General features: G+C 51.1%; 2 protein-coding genes across 2 annotated transcripts in view; one reads left to right on the forward strand and one right to left on the reverse strand.

The window, feature by feature from the left end:
- Window positions 1-15,978, reverse strand: part of LOC122364412 (methyltransferase-like 26) — a 52,122-nt gene extending 36,144 nt beyond the window's left edge. The window contains exon 1 of the mRNA XM_043334741.1: window positions 15,651-15,978. Within this exon, the coding sequence (XP_043190676.1) occupies window positions 15,651-15,668 (18 nt within the window). The 5' untranslated portion in view covers window positions 15,669-15,978. The remainder of the gene's footprint in view (window positions 1-15,650) is intronic.
- The window catches only part of LOC122364410 (D-beta-hydroxybutyrate dehydrogenase, mitochondrial-like), a 30,986-nt gene continuing 10,193 nt past the window's right edge, over window positions 1,905-22,697 (forward strand). Inside the window, exon 1 of the mRNA XM_043334738.1 lies at window positions 1,905-2,781. Within this exon, the coding sequence (XP_043190673.1) occupies window positions 2,421-2,781 (361 nt within the window). The 5' untranslated portion in view covers window positions 1,905-2,420. The remainder of the gene's footprint in view (window positions 2,782-22,697) is intronic.

Raw genomic sequence — 22,697 nt, forward strand, 5'->3', positions numbered from 1 at the left:
AGGGCATGAAAATACCCCGAAAAGGCATACAAGTGCAAGAAGTGATCACAGGTCAACCGAGGTAACTGACCTTACCTTGACCTTAAGTAACCTTCAAAATGTCAACGGACATTGTGCCAATGTCAAATCAGCCACTAGCCAGTTGTGATTCTAAAACAATCCATCAGTGTGTCAGGTCAGTCGGCATTTATACCAATGTGAAGTAATCTCCAATTTAGCGTAAATCTGGCCGGAGGTTGTTCCCTTTATGACGTCATAACTCCGTGACCTGACATGACCTTGACAAAAAAAATACCAAAAGTTGCGCAAAGGATGCCCCAAAGGGTACTTAAAATTTGAGTAGGCTATCTGAAACGGTTCGGCGTGTAGCTAAGAAAAACCTCAGGGGGGGGTTGCACCAACCCCCCCCCCTACATGGGCGAGGATTAAGCTTCAGAAGCAGAACATACCCATGACTGAAACCGCACATTACTTCTGCTGTGGACTGTACCTGCTGTTTCGTAGTAAGTTTCAGCTTTGATAGAAACTGTTGTTTACATTATAGGAATACCTGATTTATCAAAGAAGGATACGTTATTTGCTAGCAAAACATTGAATACATTCATTATATTTGTATTTTGTTTTTGCATTTGTACATACGATCTCCATTGTAGGGGAGAGTGGGGTAATTTGGCCGGTGGTGTAAATTGGCCGCCCCCACCTGTACGGTGTCTAATAAAAGTGAGTGAAATAACTTTAGTCTCTATGCATTTGTCATGGGTAGAAATAACTGGAGGACAAATGTCAAAACTTTGCCCCTCGTAGTTTTATTCAAAATTAATAAAACGTTAATTTCATTAGAAAATGGTAACTTTTACTTCTGTTTACAAAGTTGTATAACATGTAGTATTTGGGCTAAAAACGACTTCAGACATTATAGCGCCATTCTTGGGGGTGTTCAGCGGTTCCAAGAGCAATTTCATCGAATTCCGTATAGCCGTGATGACTTTATACACAAAAATTTTCAGAATGGCAATATGGGGTAATTTGGCCGGGACTAGCGGGGCAACTTGGCCGGTGCGCTCATGGTCACTATGCTGGGACGGCCAAGTTTTCATGGTCAATTGTACCATAAATGATATGATTCATGACCAACTTTGACTACTTTGATGCCTTACTTCCGATTGGTCAACTGTAAGAGCATGTGACGTCATCAAAGGTTACCAAACGTTTTTTGCTAATAAATCCTTACATAAAAATGGTACAGCCGCACAAATGGTCTCATTCTGTTCAGCTCGCCAAGGCGCATCGAATGATATGCATGATGACCTTGATATCACGTGACCTTGAGGTCAAGCGACCTGAGGTAACTTGACCTGAGGTCAACCTTTGACCTTGACTTCTCGAGGTCAACACAAATATCCTTCGATGCGGAATGACGAGAGAATTACGATGGTACTCGAAGTTTTGGCCTAGCTTGATTACTTCAAAAGTTATTCGTAAAAAAACTGTCTTCGCATCTAGAGCCGCTAATTTGGCTATTTTGACCCCTGTGACCCCACGAGTCAACCTCCAAAATGTGGTAAATGCGTCATAAGACACACGTCATTGCTGAATCTGAAGCTGACTCGCAATATAACAGAAAAGCCCGACCGCAAACTAACACCGGCCAAATTGCCCCACACCCCCGGCCAAATAACCCTGCTAGTGGGGCAATTTGGCCGCCTTGCAGACCTTTGTAATACGTCACAATTTCTTAATATAAGTCAGTTAGCATGACTTGTGCTTGTGATTCCACAAGTAACAATCAATCACAATACATCCATCCTTCCCCACAACTGAACGCCAGTGCCACTGCACCTTCACCGATGTCCCCGCCCGCCTGACGGCGAGGCGACCGGTGCCGGCGGCGCTATGTCCTACCCGCCCAGCCCGGCCGGCCGACCGGTGGAACCGTCGGCCCAGCCGGCCGGCGAGTCGCACCGGGACCGCGGCCGGGAACGGGCGCGCTTGTAGACAGTCTCCGCCGGCCGGTGACCGTCAGTGATCGACGACGACGGAGAGTGAGAGACGACATCGGAGGACGCTGGACGCCATCGAGGCAGCTGAAGGAGGGGTAGACAGTGCGAGTGTAAATTGGGAGATTGTTGTAATCAGTAAGACAGTGCTCGCTGGAGGTCGAGTGACTGACTTCGAGCCTGGGAAGGACAGCGCAGGACTGTGTGAGATTGAGATAGAAACGTGTAAGAAGAGATAAGCGAGAACCCAGCGATTTTGTGGAAGCGCTCAGTGAGAAAAAGCGAGACGCGAGGAAGAGTGACAGTGCGAGGACTAGCACTGGACCCAAAACAATCCCAAGTGAACAACAAAAGCTGTGGTGTCGTGCTCACTAGCTCAGCACCAGAACCTTCTTCTCTCCCGGCGCTCTCTCAGCCCTCAGGATGCACTCGGATCTGATCCTGGTTGTGGCCGCTCAGGTGCTGGTTATCAGCGCCGTGGCCGCCGCCATCGGGGTCCTCCTCCTCCGCCACCTGGTCTGCCGGCGTCGGGTGCGCTCCAAGGGCCGCGCCGTGCTGGTGACCGGCTGTGACCGCGGCGTGGGGCTCGAGCTGGCCGCCCACCTCGACTCTCTTGGCTTCAGGGTGCTGGCCGGGGTGCGCGAGCCGTGTGGCGCCGGAGCGGCTCGGCTTCAGGCTCGTACCTCGGTGCTGACCCGCCTGGTGGACCTGGATGTGACCTCAGAGGTCAGCGTGGCGGCCGCGGCCGGCCAGGTGCGCCGAGAGCTGCAGGAGACCGATACAGGTGAGAATGAATGGATCCTCGGCGGGAGGGGAGGACGGTTTGTCAGGGATAAATAAGGTTGTTTTTTTTTTTTCAATGATAAATGAGGGTAGTTCGCTCAGCGAGATGTGAGAGGTTCTCTCAGCGATATGGAGGACGGCTAGCCGTTGAGGACGAATGATTTAAGAGATCTGTATGTGACGGTTGAGGCTCCCGCTAAGTTGGAAAACAATTTCCTTGTGATGCCATAACACACTGAAGACTGTCTGACTGCAGCAGCTCAGATAACGTCTTAGCGTGTGATCTTTCTCATTGCACGAATGAAAGGACGGCTGACCTGCGCCGATTAAGCAATGCGCTTATTGGCCCCACGCTGTGTCCCAAATAGCTGATTGTTTTTAATCATCTCATTAGCGCTTGCCGTGCTCTGTGCATCAGTCCGATACCGACTGAATCACAGCACAACCTCTGCCGTGACGTGACCCCATATCCGGGAGCCAGAGCAATGCGTTGTCACCTATTCATGCACCTTGTGGGCAGCAAAGCGTCAGGAAACGGTGTGCCATGGGGACGTCAACCGTTCCTACAAAACTCCGCAGATCCACCGGTATTATCCTGAGCTTAGCAGCGGGCGTTTCCTGGGTCCCACAGCCGGCGCGGCACTCCTGTTTCCTTAGGACGGATATTCGCGCTAATTGACTTATTATCGTGATTGCCTGAACTGATTACGGTCACATCGATCCGCCAAATGCCCTTAGAAGCGGGCAATCATGCGTGGAAACCAAACGCATTTAATGAGCTTATCTTGAGGACTGACACCATGAGACATCCTTCCTGCTTCAATTACCTTGGAGCAGGCATCGGTAGGATTGTGATTGCAGGATTGCAAAATCCTGATTGCATTCCTTTTTGGTGGATTGCACCTGGATTTGAAATCCATTCCAAAAAAGGATTTGATTGCGGATTGGATTGCATCATATTTCCAATTTTTGCAATCCAATCCGGATTGTGTTTGATTAGTGCTTTGAAATGGTTTGTTGCGATTGAAAATTATGAGATCGGCTTCATCGGCTTAATGTACTTTGCTATCAAGGGCTTTACATTGAAACTTGAAATAATTTAGACGCTTTTAATTTAAACGCTCAAAATAATATACGCTGATGAACTACATAGGAAGGGCAAAATTACGTATTTGAGGGCGAGTTTTAAAAATATAAAACACTGGTTGGGTAGAGGTTTAAATGTGGGGGTGTTTGAGGCAAAAAATATTTCCCATAAAATACATGTGCCTTAGATAGGAATTACACGCAAGACTAGGTACTAGAAATGGGTGATTTGGGGATGGAGGCACGGCCCTATGCCCCCCTCCCTCCCCCAGATCCACTAGTGCACATAATGATACAACAGGATTGCAAAAAAGGATTGCTGATTTGATCACAATCCAAGTGAAAAAAGGGGATTGCGGGTAGGAATGCAATCCACTTCGGCACTAGGAATGTGGATTGGGAATGCAATCCTTTTAAAAAGGATTTTCCCGATGCCTGCCTTGGAGGTAAAACATTTAGGTACCCCAAGTTAGACATCCAATGACAAATAACTTGTAAGTGCAAACGAGGGCATAATCAGTAGCCTATTTAGTACCAGCAATCTTCTCTATGATTATTCCTCTACACCAGCAATCTTCGACTATCTACTTGCGTCTCACAACAAAGCAGAACATTGCCGATCTCTGTTGCAAGTTTCCTTTCGATTTATTTTGCAAGATTTCAGCGCAATATGGCTTTGATTATTGCGGTTTCTGCTCACCATGTGTCAATATTTCATAAAAAGAGCACCAATCTGCATTGTGGAGCACCGCAGATCAGATAAATATGGATTTGCTAGCAGAAGACATTCACTTTGAGGCAATAGCATTTGTCAATCGCTTTATATTTAAGGAAACATACTAATGTGTTATTTTAATTAGTTGTCTCATTAGTGATGACCTACAGGATATATGTTACCCAAAATGTCGAGCTGGATAGACAGAGACACATCACCATACATGTTGCCTACCAATCTGCTGCACGACTGAGGTAGATGCGGGGTGTCTACTGTCTACTATCTTCCTCAATCCTCACCGTTCTGTTGGTCCCTTCACACGCGGCAATCACCGATCACCAGCCATGAACCAATAGTCACCACTCGCCAGTCACCATCCACCAATTATGCACCAACGACCAGTTAAGCACCAATCGCCAGTCACCAGTCACACTCGACCTCCGCTGCCGCCAAGCGCGGCACACAGCCCGCAGCAGCTACACTGCGGCGGCCGCGGCCGGCTGACCTTGACCTCGGCTGGCCTGGATTGGCGGCCGGCCATCGCACAGTGTGGCCAAACGCCAGATTAGCGCGAATTTAATCAAAAAACGAATTTTTGAATTTTGACTTTTTATAACTATCAGTCGATAGGAAATTGTCCAAAGTATGTCAATATCACAATACTTTGGTTCAATGTCTTCATTTCGGTGTCCAAAAAGCTAGCTAAAGTGGACATACGCAATGCCGGTCCCGGCTGTGCTGAAATCGTCGAAAACCCGCATCATGTTTACAACACATTTTGGCGTAATTGTCGGAAAGGTTTGGAAATAATTGGAGTGGCATATGACTACTGAGCCTATATTTGATAGTATACCCGAATTCTATAGGTATCATGGACTAACCGATGAGTTATGCTCATTTGAAAATGACCTTTTCAAACATCCCCTGAAAACACTGTCCATCTTAAAAACGTAGAGATATAAGAAAATGGCCAAAAAACTCCACGCCAAATCTACCATGAGAAGATTCGCCACACTTTTCTGGACATGATCCATTCAAGAAACCCTGCCCCAACCTGCCCCCCGGCCTTTGGCTCAGCTTTGAACGTATCGGGTTGGCCCGCCCGGGTAGGTCCGGCTACAGGGTGGGCGCGGCGGCGGCTCCGTAACGTTACGCGGATGGCTCAACCGCTGTATTTCTGACTTGTTGTATTGCAGAATACGGTTGCCAATGAATAAATCTTGACAATTTTTCAACCCTCGCCCATATAGGGGGTGAGGGTGAGGGTCGAAAGGACCCCTCTCGGTTTTTCGCAAAAAGCTCATGTAAAAAGCGGCCGATCGCGATGAAACTTTCAGTACCCTCGAGTTTATCAATTTTACACCTACCCATTAGATTTCACGACCCTGACCCCAATGACCTTTGACCTGTGACCTATTTCTCGAGACCATGTTTGGCCGGAAGCGCGATTGGGCGTATGTTTGCTTGCATTAGCCGTGCGTGCGTTTGCAGTCTTTTCGTGGTTGCAAGCGTCTAAACATGTGATATTATGATGTTGGTCCCATGTATTATGGTCGGTGTCAAGATCACTTAAAGGTCAGGTCAGTTCAATGACCTTTGATGACCTCGGTTCACCTTTTTTAGTTTTACATGCTTCCAGGCTAGTTTTTGGAGCTGATTTCGAATTTAGTAACCATTTGAACATTTAGGAAGAACTTTTGGTGCCTTCGGAACATGCAACGAAGCTGTCACTGGCGGTTGACACTTATTAATTATGAATACCCGGCAGGACTGGTTGGCCTGACCTGACCTGACCCGACCTACGTTCGCGGCTAGCAAAACACCAATACGGGCGAGGGTTAATGACATGAAGGTGCTTATGGTGTAAGTCTTTGTTTTTACTCCCATTGCTGAGGTTCAGTCCTATCGGTGCGTGTATCTCAGCAACCATCTACCGATTCATGTGCTTCACCAGGAACATTCACACAGAAACATAATTAGATGTTGATTTTTTTCTCAAGCAAACTTTGGACAATCATAAGAATTTACCAGAGAAATGATGGGAATTTCGTAAACGATTCCTCCTCCTAACATGCCCATCATTGCTGGGACCCACAATTTTATGCCTCTTATTTGCGGTTAAATTCCAGGATTTCGTAATCAGAGTCGGAGTCGTTCGGAGTCAACAGTTCTGACCCTGCAGTCAGAGTCGGAATGGGAATCGATTTTGGAATCCGGACTAAGACTCGTATCTGAGTCACCGAAAATCCATCGCCTGCGTGGACTTGCCATGGCTGCGGAGTCAGAGTCCGAGTCGATCGTATAAGTCGACAGTTTTGCCCGGAGTCAGAGTTGAAATTGACTTTTGAAAGCCGTAGTCGGAGTCGGAGTAACTCCATCGACTTCACAGCCCTGGCCTAGTAAGCACATCACCCGTCGTAAGCTAGTTCTCCTCACTTTTAGAGGCGGAACTATGCCATTATATGTCAGCAAGCATTTATAATGCATCGTAATAGGTCTCACATAGGTTTAAGTGTCAATTTTGAAACCAGGGAACCATTTTCAACGGATCCGAGCAGCGCTGGGATTTAATTCGCGCTAAACTGGTGTTTGGCCACACTGTGCATCGCCCCGGCTGACCGGCCGAGCGGCACGCGCCCGCAGCCAGCACCGGCCGCGCCCAGTCACTGGCATTCTACGGCCGATACAGAACCACTGACATTACAGGCTGACACAAACCACTGACACCAGACTACCACACCCAGCCATTGACACCCTACGGTAGACACAAAACCATTGGTAACGGCGGCGAGGTCCAGAACCACAGGTCGACCGGCCGCGCCGAGGAACCTTACGACCGACACAGTTCATTTATTACGACGGTGACACAACCTGACACTGATTGCACAGTCCTACAGGTTAACCACCGGCCACACCCAAACACTGACACAGCGAGTTCCACCCCACGAGCTCTACCAAGTCATCGGCACCCCGCCGTCACAGACAGTCATCGGTATCCTGCGGCAGTCCCAGCCGGTGACTCTGAATGGGTCACCGGGTCCCCCACAGGCCCAGCCACCGTCCTGATGGCTAAGATGATGTCATAACACAATAATTAGCCACGGCTTCTCTCGTCGAGTCATCAGAAAGGCAATTCGTATGATGATGATACAGAACCGATTCATTAAATAAAACCAATCAATTTGATAAATGAATGTGGCGACCTGTGAGCCACAAGTCTAATTCTGTTTGGAACAGTAATCATCCAAGGTTAGTCTAGGTGAAGCCACAAATAGCTCGTCATTATGGATCCGTACAGTTGTAAGTGCTGTATCTGAGTACAGCGAAGCACTCGAGGTTATATCGCGGAGAAGATCGTTTTAAAGCGTTGTGAACATCTGTCCGCGCTGATAACAAGGCGCATGCTTGGCTGCATCATGCGATGCACGTTCAGCTACCGATGTGACATGTTCCCATTGTGTTGTACAAGCGGTACAGACTTTGAGAAGCTCGAAAAGGAACGGCGGCAGCCTCACTTAGTACAGCAGTTAGCGCTGCCATATTAAAGCGCAGCTTTGTCAATGGGAAGAACTGGTCATTTGCTGTTTGAGAACAAATATCGAGGCCCAAAGATGTCGGAGGCCGTGATATATTGACGGCTTGAAGCGACAATAAAGATTTATTGCGACAGTGCTTCTCGGAAGACATCATTAGAGTGGCGGTTGTACACTAGAATAGTTAATTACATTAGAATAGGTGCCTGGCGGATGAAAGAGCTTGTTGTAGATCACATGAACGCGCTTTCTGAGCTTTGTCAGTCGCCAAGTAAATCGCTTCTGTTCGCTCCTCAACATTTCCTGCAGCATTGACTGAGAGCTTATTACTTTTGAGCTTGGACAGAGAGCGTTGTGACAAGCGCTCTGTCGGTAGACTTTCTAAAGTACACATCTCCCTATCTATATCTCTGGTGACACTGACTGTAGAGAAGCCGTTTCACCGCATAGCTAGCTCGCTGGACGCTGAGACCGGCTCCGTCTCCAGAGCCGCTCAATGGACCTCACTTTCCACTGCGACCGGGGACAGTGGCGGCGCGCCCGTGGCAGTTGCGACACCACCGCAGCATTGGTATGCGCCAGCTCTGTGCCAACTCCATTAGCATTCATGGACGGCGACGGTGCCACTCGAAAACAAGCGACAAAACACAGCTGCGCCAGGAAGGTCGCCGCGCAGGTCATGTTTGTCACCTGATGGCTGAGGTGTTGGACGCCGACGCACCTCCCACGAGACACCCAGCGCTCACTTCCACCGTAAACGAACCATGTTCAGCGACACCGCAATCCCACTGGCTCCCACCAGGCCTCTCGGTGTGGCCACACCTCCCGCTGGCCCGTGCAGGTGACCCCGTAAATTGTCGGTCGGTCGGCACTGTCGACCGCTCGGCAGGGCGGGGCCCCCGACAGAGAGATTATCACATTGACCAGCCAAAGTCCCGGGGGACACAGGACCATTGTCGTCGACAGACCTGAATCTTGACCGGGTGTTTCCAGAAGCATGGCTGGGCAGCTCGGCCCCTGGGTTTTTTCCATCGAGATCGGTTATATGATGGAGAGTGAGTGGATTTTGTTAGAAATTAGTTCTGATTATCAATAATCATTTATCTACAAATAGAGCGGCCTTGGTCTGTCGATGAACGTCCATGATAAAAGTGAGATAAAATCGCGAAAAGATGAATTTGCGTTCTATTAATAAAACTGGATCAAATCAATTTAGGGTTGGTGTTACTGTTTGATAAAACACGTTCGTTACAGTGACATAATTATATGTTCCCATTGCTGATTTTAATATCGATGGGCTCTGTCGCGTCCGTGAATTTCGCAACAGGTGTAGGTAATACCTACTGCTTTTAGAGCCTTGTTGGTGATGCTGCTTCAACATTTAAATGAGTTATAGGCACTGTTAACAAAATTGACTTTTTGTGTAGTCAGATGCCGCAGGCGGCATAAATGTGCTTTAGCGCGCATACTATTCACGTCTTATACCCAAGTAGCTTACTCTGATTCAGTATCCGGTCCAAGGCTGATCCCGTCTGAGTAGTGGACTTTGTCGGGAGCTCCTGCCACCGACCACGCTTCGTAGGGGCGCACCAAGGTTTTTTATAAAGAGGAGACGGTGATACATCATACGGTGTGGATGTAATGATATCTTTCCTGAAAAAAAAACGTGCTAGGCGTACTGATCAACAAGCATAAACCAAACGTAACCATACGCAACAAACAAATGTAATAAAAAAGTTGATGCAGTACATTTAGCAAACCGTTTGTTTCAGGTGAAGAATTACTAGCGGTCATCAGTGATATATGTAAATAAACCAAGTAGAGCTGCTGCCACCTAATTGATTCAGGAAGCTCTGGAGACTCCCGTCCCATTTGTTAGGTCTCCATATCTGGCCGCCCTGTCCATCCGTGTAATGAGCTCTGTCTCCAAGACGAGCCATGTTCTCTGGTTGACCTCGAGACCTGTCCTTCCCGGGCGGAGTCGGAATGTATAGGAGCCGACCAAACCGGGTCGCAGCCCGCCGCCAGCCGGCCCGGGGCGCCGGCCCAGCCCAGATAAGCCTCAGTCCGAGCCAGTTCGGAGGCCAGTTCAGCGACCAGTGAAGAGGCCGGTTCAGCTGTCGCCCGCAGCTCGGCAGCTCGGCACGGGCGGAGCTGGCACGATGTGGTACCGCGCCGCGCCCAGCCGGCCGGCCGTCCGTCCATCCGTCCGTCCGTCCGTCCGCCTGTTCTTCCGTCTGTCCGTCTGTCCGTCTGTCCGTCTGTCCGTTCGTCCCTTTGTCCGTCCGTCCGTCCGTCTGTCTATCCGTCTGTCCGTCTGACCCTCCTCTGTCCGTCCGTCTGTCCGTCTGTCCGACTGTCCGTCTGTCCGTGTGTCCGTCCGTCTGTCCGTCTGACCCTCCTCTGTCCGTCCGTCTGTCCGTCTGTCCGACTGTCCGTCTGTCCGTGTGTCCGTCCGTCTGTCCGTCTGTCCGTCTGTCCGTGTGTCCGTCTGTCCGTCTGTCCGTCTGTCCGTCTGTCTGTCCGTCCGTCCGTCCGTCTGTCCGTCCTTTCGTCCGCCTGTCCGTCTGTCCGTCTGTCCGTCTGTCCGTCTGTCCGTCTGTACGTCCGCCAGTCTCTGTCCGTCTGTCCGTCTGGTCGTTCGAGTCCATGCCCGTCCGTCCGTCTGTCCGTCTGTCTGTTCATCTGCGCCGGCGGTATAGAGACCGCGAGGGACTCGCTTCCCGCTCTCGGATTCCTGTTTGGCGTCGCGTTTAGAAACACGGTCTGACAAAATAAGCTGGTGTGTTTATTCACGCAGTAGGTGCGCCAGTAAACATTTATCCCGCCCTGACAGGTGGTAGAACTTCCATTCCGATAAACAATGGCACTGCGGGTAATCGTATCAATTTCAGAGACCGTTTCCTGAAAACGTCCAAATGCTCACAAACACCAACTGGAGCTTAGAAGTTTAGAATTTTTGTGTGGATGTGATTTATTGTTACAAGACACTATCGCTTGGAGCCATCCCACTGTTGACGATGTTTCATCGCTAGCCATACTTTGACGGTGCAACAGTTTTTGTTTTGTGAGATTTTATTTCGGTAGAGATACCGGCATCGGCACGCAAGCTACCTGCACTGCTGTGCCTTTTCAGGCAGTAAATATTATACCGAAATCCCACAGCTCGACGATTTCCTTGGTAACCAGCCCAAAACGTCTAACCAGTCCCGATAAGGCGGGCTGTTATGTGTGGTACCGTGAGGTTAAGCTAATCAAATCATCGCCGATTGTGCTGTGATTCGCGTCAGATCCAAGCAAATTATCGTAAACTGAGTTGCTATGATTGACTTATGAAATAATGTAATCGCTGCGCTTCTGGATAACCGTAGCCCGTGGTCATAAACTCGGATGCTCTCACGAATTCTCTCGGGTATATAAAAACCTACCGAGCTCACACGAATTCGCCTCAGGGAGGTTCGGCAGAACTCTCACGCGACCGCCCGAGGGGGAGGTCGGTAGCTCGACCGATCCCACGGAGAATTCGCTGCGGTCAGCAGTGAGAAGTGACTTCCTGTATGTGCACGGAGGTGTTGACCGTGACGAGCACAAATTTCTAGCGGCGCAATGGTCAGATAGGGATGAGTAGTGAAAAAAAAAAACGCGAAAGACAGCGTGGCAGACACTCGCCATACTTTCTGAACAGTCTCCAGTCTGGTTTGGACAGTGGACACACTGACACACTGAATAGAGTTGTTTTAGGCTCGGACATGGTGTGTAATGCAAATTCTGGCGTGATTTGTCAGATGACTGGAACGTTGCAATCCATTGCCCATCGCGGTTCCCGGGGTCCGTCGTGAAAATGGTGGTTAGAGACTGATTCCAGTTGCTGTAGGTTTTTTGCTACATTTGTCTTTACCACCACATTGTTTTTGCATTTCGGCATTAGCTTGTCCATCCCTGCATGTATAATTATCATGCCTTGCGACGTCCATTCTGCATTTTCCATGCCTTTATTGGCTATTGTTGAGTGCGATAAAGCACATCTGGGAAACAGCAAGCAAAATACTTTTTTCATCATGCCAGATGACTCGGCAACTATCGAGGTAAATGAAAATGATCTTCGATTAGCAGCAGAAAATTGAAAATATAGAAACCGTTGATGTGGCAACGACACACGCAGTGGCATCTAAGCGATATCGTGGGCGGGCAAAAACATAAAATTATATTAATGTCATGAATAAGCTGATTGACGCACATGTCATATTATACGGGACACGGCCGGCTCTAAAAGGCAGAAGACGGCAGACTTCTGTAGCAGAAGACGTCTCCACACATTAGACATAAGTCCTCATAAGGTATCGTAAAGCTATTAATTGCCTTAGGCGATGGAAATCGCTAAAAGAAATGTCGAGTCTCTGAAACTGGAAGCCGTCCAAGCGCCCGTCGCACCGCACAGTGTGTAGCAGAGATTGGAACAAGCTCCGCCTTAGCAACGCTCGCGCGCCGTGAGTACCGAAATAGACCCAGTTGATGTCGGCCGGTTCAGTCTCTAAGAGCAAGGACACAGTTTATGGACCTCTCCTCAGGAGGTTAAAAGGCACCTCAGGGCCTGTAGCTCCGGCTCGTCAAACACTGGATGTGCCGGCGCTCGGCGGTTACTACCGATAGTGCTAGGAGTTTTATTACGTTTACTTTAAACTCGGCTCCTGGGCTGAACCAATTGACCAGCAACGTCAGACGGTATTTATAAATTCGGTTAAATTACTGGAAGCCACGTTGTTTGTATGTACCAATGGTACCGATGGGAGCGTGGCCAGTACCGATGGTCCCATGCAGTCTAATTTAGGTTTATTTTTTTTTGATAATGCTGCAAAATATTATTATTTCTTGTTAATCCTGGGCGGTGCCGCCGACAAAGTGATCATCACACCTGTCAGCCTCATGGGGACGCTGGGTATTTGATGCTCACTGTGCTCCCATTTTCTGCATAGATTTATACACTCCCGTTCCCCACCATCATCCGTGAGCAAACGCCCTGAATACGCGCCTGCGCGTGGGAAACTCGGGATTTCAGGAAGCCGGAATTATGGCTGTCCTGTCCTCGGCACTCCAAGGTCTTCGTCACAGCCCAATGCTTCTGCCCGGAGCGAGATCCAGGCTCACAAGCTGCATTGTTTGTCACGACAGACGAAGGAGCCCTAGGCAAAACAGAGCGTTTTGTGGTCTGTGTTTACGCAATGTCTTTAGTACCGTTAAAAAGCCATTAACAAGAGAAGGTGACCACTGATAACTCCACAAAAAGAGACGAGAAAATGTGTGTGAAGTTTGGTGCATCCACTGGCTTGGTTCGTTATACATCAGTAAGCCTGTGCATTTCGAAACGCATTTCTTCATCACCGTCGAGCGCCGTCGTTTGACCGCACCAGTCCAGTCAGAAGCCACAATAGTGGCAGTAAAGTCCAATAATCACCGGGAATTTCGGAGTCGCCAAGACACGAAGCCACGTCTATGCCGGTGTCGTGAACACAGTGAAAGCCCACCGCAGTGACATGCCTGGGCGATTGAATGAACATTCCACGACTCTCCTTCGAACACTACGACCCTGGGCGGACTCTGTAAGGGCACTCAAGCTCTTCTCCAGTTGACGTAAGAGCCTCGGCCGGCCACTGAGCCCCTCTGATCACCGTCAAAATGCTCTACCTGACCCCAGTAAAACCATGGTGTCCGGTTCCCTTCAACGAGACCGGTCGCCGCTGCCTGGGTCTGGTCCTGGTCCTGCTCTGCATGGTCGGACTCCTGCTCACCGCCGGTGTCGTCATCATGTCGATCGATGTCGCGTGCATCATGTACCGCTTCCGCTACTTCTACCCTCCTTCAGAGCACATGTTCCGACCTCCGGCCATCGCGATGATCCACGCCGCGATTCACGTGGCAGTGTACATCTGGTTCGCCGTCGCCTGCTACCACACCTCACGCTGGCAGACCCGCGCCAGATTCAACGAGTACATATCCGTCATGGTGTTTGGGCTCTTGGTGATGTCTATTTGCGAGCATGAGATCTACGTGGCGTTGTACCGCGGAGTGCGTGACTGGGTGCACACACTTGGGGACAAGATTGACGACGCCATCTTCTTCTATCGCTACAGCGACGAGGCTCGTGCAGAAGTCGACCGCCTTCAGTCGGAGAACCGGTGCTGCGGCGGCTCGGCCATCTGGGTCTGGCACATCATCGACTGGGTGGGTCTGCAGGACGAGGATTATCTTCCTCCGAAAGTCCAGCGGGAGCTGCACTCCAGATCCTGGCGTGCGGAACGCACCCTCCAGCAGCATCTATTCCTCAGCTCGCTCAGTAGACGTATTGTGGAGACCCTCGCCAACCGCAGCATTGATATATGTTTCAACTGTCCAACTATCCGACCGTGGAGCTGCTGTAACCCAGACATGAACGACCACCGTTGTCTGCCGTCTCCCGGCCAGGCCCGCACCTGGGAGGTGTACCGGCACATGAAAATGCACGCCGTCAACTGCTCCGTCGGCGTCTACGTCACCCGCTTCTACGACACCATGCTCGACTGGGGAGCCGTGGCCGAGGTCATGTGCTGGCTGAACCTGCTGATCGCTCTGCTGGCCAAGTACCTAGATTCGGCCAGCAACGAGGCGATGATCTCTGGGTTTCCTGACGGACCCTCGCGGGGGTATCTTATGCAGCGCTGCTGCGGATGGTTCTGTCCCAAACCCGGCTTCATGCCGGAGCGACCTCCCCCTGCGGCCATCACCTACCGACCCGAGGAAGCCACCTCGGGGATCTTCGGCGCCACGGACGAGGGTCTGGAGCGTCAGTTGGACGAGCAGCTGGAGCGAGAGGTGGAGCAGAAGAAGGAGTGGAGGAAGGGGATGAGGGAGCAGAGAAGGCAAGACATCATCGACCGGAAGGCGGCCAAGCACCGAGAGAAGATGGGTCTGCTGGACTCGGACGCGACCGAGGGCGATGATGATGACGAAGAGATGGACAGGGGTGTGGACGATGAGGCAGAAGTTGTGGAAGAGAATGACGACTGGGCGGGCGATTAGCACGGTAGCTCCGAGAAGAATGACCGAGAGTTTGAATTAGGAATGTATGTCTGAGGTGTGGTTCAAGAATACCATTCGAAGTGGTGTGCGAGAACCAAAAATAGTGCGGTGGCGTGACATTGTCCCTGGTTGTAAGTTAAACCTGTGAATCAATTGCTTCTCCTTCTCACTACTGACACATGAACGCAATTGTATTTGGGTAAATAATGGGACAAGCTTTACAAATACGGGTATACCTGTATTCCCGTTTGTTAAATGTCTAAAGCCTCTCATCGTTTGTTATGCAACACATATAATTATGTACTTATTAAAAGCCGCGTCCTAAGCAAAACTAAATAATCTGGTACCTCAAACCGCTAACACGTTCCTCACTTCGAGCAGTGAATAACGTAACTAAATCACAGCATGCATTAGAAACGCAATGCCCGAATGAAGGGACAGGCTAAGACCCTCTCCCCCCTCCCTGAGTCCCCTCCTCCTTACCTCATCTGGCAGCTGCATTGTGCAGCACTGTCAACTCGATGATATCGCTTCAGAAGCTAGCTCACAAAACAAAGCTAATCAAGAACAAACGAACCAGTGGGCTAAAGATCTCAGTCCTGCAGCAAAACTCAGCATATGTACGGAGCGCTAAACTAAGACAGCCGCATTATAACCGCGTGGTATGACCGTTAGTATGACCGTTCGGCCCAAGTATGAGCGGCCCTACCCCGCGTGGAGCCACGTCGGCTCCGCACAGCCGGGGCTTCATCGATCGACGCTGCTCACTGCGCATGCGTCAACAGCCGACGAGGCAGCTGAATGACTCGGGAAGCCCATTAGAGCTGCAAAGGATCTACTGAAGACGATTGGTCAACGACGCGCGAAGTAATTGTACTATTCGTGTTCACTTAGAGCGACAACTGAGCTATCAATTTGCTCACACTAGACGGCTTTCGAGCTCTGATTGGTCCTCAGTCGTGTCTAGGTATACCTGGATATAAAACGGACACAATTATTATTTCTCGAGAGAGGATATAGGTACACTGAAGGACGGCTAATCCTCTAGTCCATGCGATAGCAAGTTTGGAAGACCACATTACTTGCCTGCAAACGTATAGGTATATCGATGGCAAACTGTTCTAACTTGTAAGTGAACCGTTTCGCTGCCAAGCGTGCTCGGTACTTACCGATTCGTTTAGTTCTCAAATCGATATTGACAGTTCCGTTTCCAACTGATTCAGCTCCTGCAGAGGTTGCTGGAGGCCAGATCCAGCCCTCTAACGACACGGTCCGGCAGAGAACTGCGCTCCGTGGCAACTGCTCCGAACTTGGGCTTATCATATCGTAGTAACAGATCTCTGCTATCGGGGAATGATACGAGATTCTGCTCAAATATACTCACTCGCTGATGACACGTGTGAGTACTACATACTGTCGACACTCGTTGTGAGTTTATGCTCAAATGCCACGGCAAACAATGTGTTGGATGGTCAGGAATCCTGAAGGGACAGGTCAGACAGGCTTTGGTTTCACTGCCGAACATCGGTGCAGGCTTCGTGACCTTCACGAACAATTGTGCCGTCAGTTTAGGAGGGGATGGGTCAAGCGGGGGGGGGGGGGCTGTCGAGGAAAGTGGCAGGCTTGGCGATGGTACCTGCATTCCTGACGTCAAGCGCGGTATATTCCTGGAACTGAAGTTCCGAGTAACTATTTGTGAAACTGATTGATGAGCGATAGATGGGCTGAACCAGACTGTCCTTGGAGTTAGCGGAAAACATGCGCTGTAGACGGTTATTATCATTGATGTGATGATCCACGTCATTTTACTGAAACGATCAAACTAAATCTTCTCATGCTCCTTCGCACGTCGACTCGCTTTCCCCGTTTCATCCTTCATTTAATGATCGGCTCATACTGCGCTTTCCCGACACTTCCCCGGTCCATGAGTGAGCCATAAACCCGTCCATCAGCCTTCGTCACGAGACGGCCGTTCGACTGACGACCGTCACGGAAGCTGGACCGGCCGTCACGCAGGGTCGGACGCCTCGTTTACGGTAGCTCGGCCACTCATGGTGTCCCTCTAATGGAAGGCATTCAGTGAGAGTTCACGATGCGGTGTCTCACTAACTCAAACTCACGAACCATTTGCTCGAGCTCCCTAACCAATGCTAAGTTTTCCTGTTACCAGAGCGTAGTGAACTCGTGACCGAAGTTATTGTCGTCCGATGCTCGAGGATGTGTATTTAAGTGCTTTCAACAATGTTACGTGACCTGGGCCCGTCTTGAACTCCAGGATGGCACAGCACCCTGCCATTGTCCTGTCCGATATCTTACAGAATGTTCAGGAATGCAGTTGTGCCAGTCGCTGCGTTTTAAGCTTAGAGTTCCATAGCTCCCGGATGTCCTTTCGTTTATACATAAATGTCCGATTATTTTTCCGACCAACGTTGCGTTTTTTCATTGTTTATGACCATAAGTTATATTGTACATTTGTACACAGGAGATCGAAACGTACTTACCTCCTCTGAACTCAGCACATCTCTTGGAGCCTGACTAGCCCAGCTCCGTCCAGCTGACTCATGTCTGAATATTTGCATAACTCCTCTCCAGTTCATCTCGCATCGTCATTCGTCTCCAAAATTCTTCACAGGTCAATGGCGGCATCCATAAGGATGACACCTAGTGACAGTGGCAACTGTCCACGCAAAGGCCAACCGAGCGCGAGCAACTCCTGTCCAGATTCGGTCAAGCCTGCCGGTCGGGTGCCAGTCCACGCCGCTGCCGTAAAGAGAGGGGCGAGAGCTACACCGCACTGGCTGAGAGAGAGAGAGGCCCCTGCGAAACCTGCGGCCACCGACACGGCTGCTGCCCACCTTAATTCGCCACCGCATGACGAGTGTTTCCACAGCCCCGGCCCGATATGGCACGGACTGGACCGCGCCGACTGACCAGTCGGACGGCTGACTGGACCGAGGTTTGATTTGTACCGGACTGGGCTGGACTGAGCTGCAGGGCTGGGGTAGCTGGACTGGGCCGGGCAGGACAAGGCTGTGTTTGGGTGGACGGCTGCGCTTGGCTGGGCTTGGCAGAGCTGGGCCGGTCTGGGCTAATCCGGCGGGGCTGCGGGAGGGTTGAGACAGGCTGGGTTGAGACAGGATTACGGGAGGGCCTAGGCAAGCTTCAGGAGAGCTATGGGTGGGTCGGGGACGGTTATTGGATGGGATTGCTTGGACAGAGCTTTCGGAGCTTATGAGACCGTCGCAGAATGGGCATACGAGGGCTGGTCGCATAGCTGGTGGTATACGAGGGCCTGGATTGGACTACTGCGCAGTATTTCCTGACGAAGCTTAGACTAAGAACTGACATGGGCACTGGGCAGTTGAAATACATCACCGTCCTCCTCCCCCCCCCCCCACACACACACACTACGCTGCTGCTCCGTTTTGTCCCGCGTAATATCAGCAGCCGCGGCCTGACCATTCAACAGCCTGGCTGGCCTCTTGCAGAGACAAACGGCTGAATTTGTTCGCCGTCGCCGCTGCCGCCGGTGCTGCTGTTCCGACCGTTTTCAGCTCGTTGAACAAATCAGCGGTGAGGGCGGACGCCGGCTCGGTTGGGCCCGACGGACGGACGGGCACGGCGACCTTGGTAGGCCCGCCGTCCCGTGAAGGCATGTCGGCGGGGCTGGCTGGTGGAGGAATGAAGGCTGAAAGGATTTAGAAGCAGTGAGAACACGCGTGTTGTGTGCGTCGGCACGCGAGTGCGGAGGTGTATATGCTGAAGCGGATGTCACGGGTTAGTACGTGAAATACGGTCACGAAATGTGACGTGAGACGCTGGACGGTGCTCAACTCGCCCCAGGCTGTTGAGCGACCCTGAGCTGTTTACCCTCGCACCGTGACCAAACGTCTGCCTATCCATATCAACTGACTGAAATGTATTCAAGCTCACGTACACAAAGATTGTCTTGTGCAACTCCATTGGCGATATTTTGTCATGCTCCCCAATCCATTTATCACCATACGTCACATGGGACTCGAGACGGACCCGGTCGGCGGGCGGCGTTGGCAATCGTTTTGGGCGTCGCGTCACACCGTCTCGCCATGTGTCCTCACCTGGCGGCGCCGTCAAGAGCTGCTCACTGGCGCTCACACAGCTGGATACCGCCTACACAGCTGGCTGGCTTCGGACAGCTGCTCCTGTGTGACCGGGACAGCTGCCCCTTCTGACCCGAGACAGCTGCAGCTGCTGAACAGCTGCCGCGCTGACGTCATACGTCCAGCTGCAGCCTCAGAGAGTTACAAAGTCCTATCTCCAGAGGACCAGGTTACGTCACTGACTAAGTTTTACGGCGATTGGTTGGTAATGGAGTCTCTGTGCTGTGGGCCGACCCGAAGCTGTAATTTTCTGGCCCCTGAATATGACCATGAAGCTGGAAAGCCGAGGCTCTAATTAAAAGCTAATGTGATTCCATCATGTATGGTCATTTTATCCCTTGATCAGGCTTTTGGGCTGTGATTAGCCCTTAGTGTGTGCACAATGAAGGCACTCCCCAATCTCTGATTAAGAGATTAAGTCAGTAAATGACAAAGGTCAATCGATAGTATAAAGCTTATTTTTCTATAACAGTCTCCCGTTCCGGTCGCTCACATGCTACATTTCTGGTCTTTCCTCCAAACCGATGTTAAAAGACCGACTGTTGGCAAAGACTTCGCCTTTTTGGATATCATCTATAAAACGTCAAGGAAGTGATCTCGAATGGTGCTCGAAACGTTTACCTTTTTGCACAGGGTTCTTACGGCGGAGGCATCTCTCTTTAGTTCGGTATCTGAATTCCGATCACAGCTGTGTTGTTTTGTGAGCGTCTCGCTTTATCCGGTCATCATACAACCTTGTCGGGCGGGGACGCGTGCTAAAACAGGCCTCGATGGACGTCCAACCCCCTTTATCTTTTACGCCCATCGCTGACCTCCTGAATCTCTTCTAGTGTTTGAGTGGTCTCGATGGTGGCAGCAAGTGCTCTCCGTTCGGTCTAATGGCATTCGCTGTCCGTTGATCCTCCTATCTTCGAATTGGAAGCGCATTTGTATTTTACTCCTCGAAGACATGGGGCTTAGCTTCTCTGTGCCTCTGAAGCCCCAGGTCGAATAAAAAGACCTCTTAAGTCTATACCAACTGTCACCGACGAAAGTGCTCGAACCAACCCGCGCTACCGCTGTGCCGCCGTGATAGCCGGCCGGCCGCCGTGCCACCGCGGCGCCGCCGCCGCTCGCTGCAGCCGTCCCGCCGCCGCACCGCCGTCACCCCGTCCAGACTCAGGATGAGTTGTGAGGCATTGTGCAGGGCGGGGCGCGAGCAGACGCGGCCGGCGGTCGGTACGCGTGCCGCCGACGCTGCCGAGCCGCAGCAGCGCCGCGGCCACCACCGAGACCGAGATATAAATTAAAGACACGTCGTTTTAAGGCACGTAGGCCGCCAAGCTGGCGCCCTCAGCCACCTCCCCGCTGCAGTGCAAGTTCGCACTCGTTTTGCACACGTCTTAAGCATTGCGTATAAAATGTGGGTCACGTACGACCCCGGCAGAGTCTCACTTCGACCGTCGCGCTGTGCGCACGGACTGATCTGCCCCGCTCGACGCCTCGCCCGGCTGAGCGGGGACAGAGTACAGAAGCACGCGCGCAGACCGACTCTCCTGCGCGCAGCCGCGCCCGGCGGGGCAGTGTCAGTGCTTCAGATTGTACAGCGAAAGTGAATTGTGCTCCGTGTCTGCGTGTTTCATCTACCGGTTTTCTTCACAACTGCTTCCGCTTCTTGCTTCGCGTATACTTCAATAAATCCTCTACGGGAAATCTTCACGTCTATCTACAACTGTAAATCGCCGACTATCAAAAACCCAGGAGCTCACATAGCAGGCGGGCGGGCTACGAATGTCGCACAAACTCACCGAATAAATACAGTCCACATCCAACCAGAAAAGAACTCCGAACGACAGTTTGTCGGCGACACCAACATACACTTATACAGTTTCCATTCATCTAAACGTGGTTTATGTTAATGTCCCCATTGCCAGTGATCTTCGCTGGTAGATAACATCTAACTCTCATTACTACCCTCAGATGATCTCGAAAGTAGTTCACACTGTCCCCGATGCTCTCTCGCCGTTCCCATTTTCTCCGATACCTTCTTATCGCTTTATCCATCCCTCAGAGCTCATTATCACAATCTCAGTCAGCAGTTACTGATGACCACGAGCCGGGACTTCTAATACACGATACCAATCGAGGATGTCCCATCGAGAGACTCCGATGAGAACTAAGCGAGAGGGAAAGTCAGAACGGCGCCGCTGTGGCCAGGGGACAGTGTGGAGACACCTGCTGACCGGGCCAGGTTTCCACTTTCCACCGAATTATATTGTGTCCGCACGGCCGCGCAAACACCGCAGACGCGGCCTGTGATGTGGATGCTGACAAGGCGGCAAAAAATTGTGGTTTATGAACGCAGGCGACAGGAGGCTCAGAGAAATGCCAAGCACTGCGGTTGAAGCGTAAAGCACTGCGTGAATCAGGAATGGTTGAAGCGGCTTAGGTGGCGATGACAGCGGCTGACGCGATTGTGAGTGGCGGATGCGACGACTGATGTTTTGGCTGAGGCTGTAGGACAGGGACCAGCTGTTGTCGTGGTGGCTGTGACTGATGACTGATCAGCGGTGACTTAGCCGATAGTGACTGTATGCGGTCTCGGTGGCGGTGGCGTCAAGGCCCGCGGTTCTGGGCGAAATTCCGTGGGCGTCCGGAGCTGACCATTAGCTATCATTACTGCGAGCACACGGGCGGCGCACGGCCGGCGGCCTCGGCGGCCAGCTATTCTCTTCCACAGTCGACGGACACTACTGGACGGCAGTCGGCATTCACTTATGTAAATAGGAGCTCTATGCGGCTTATGGCGCGGGTCGTTTTGCAACTGCTCAGTGGGACCGGCTCTGCTGGGTGAATGAAGCGACAGGTTACCGTCACTGCGCCGTCTCAGGGAGAATTGAAATCCATCGAAATGGACGCGTGGCTGGTCAAGATTTCATGGGAGTTGAGGCCTCTGCAGAGGACACCAATCCCTTCTGAGGAGAGGGTGCAAGTTGGTCCCAACCCACTCATAACTTCCGCTTAGATATCTTAGCTGGTCGATGCTGGTCCGATTCAATTCATGTGGGAAGTGTCTTCTCAGCTGCTCTGAGGAGTGTCCTCTCAGCCGGTCAGAGAGGAGTGTCCTCAGCTGATTGGAGGAGTGTCTTCAGCCGACCGCGAAACCCAAGGTCAACTTGGACGGTCGACGGGCTCAGGAATTCGGGGAGCGGGCAATTTGCCGACTTCATTTCACATGCATGAGAGCCTGAAACTTGGCAAAAGACGGATGCATTCCATTAGTCTCGCTATTCTGATGGGTGCCTGGCGTAATTCTGCTTCGATAGAGAAGCTATCAAAATGCACATGGTAAAAGAGGCTAGTCGTTTTCTGGGCAGTGAATGGAACGAAAGTGCAAAATAAGCTCGCCGTT

This window comes from Amphibalanus amphitrite, unplaced genomic scaffold (genome assembly GCF_019059575.1).
Source record: "Amphibalanus amphitrite isolate SeventyFive unplaced genomic scaffold, NRLGWU_Aamphi_draft 000675F_arrow, whole genome shotgun sequence".
Taxonomy (NCBI): Eukaryota; Metazoa; Arthropoda; class Thecostraca; order Balanomorpha; family Balanidae; genus Amphibalanus; species Amphibalanus amphitrite.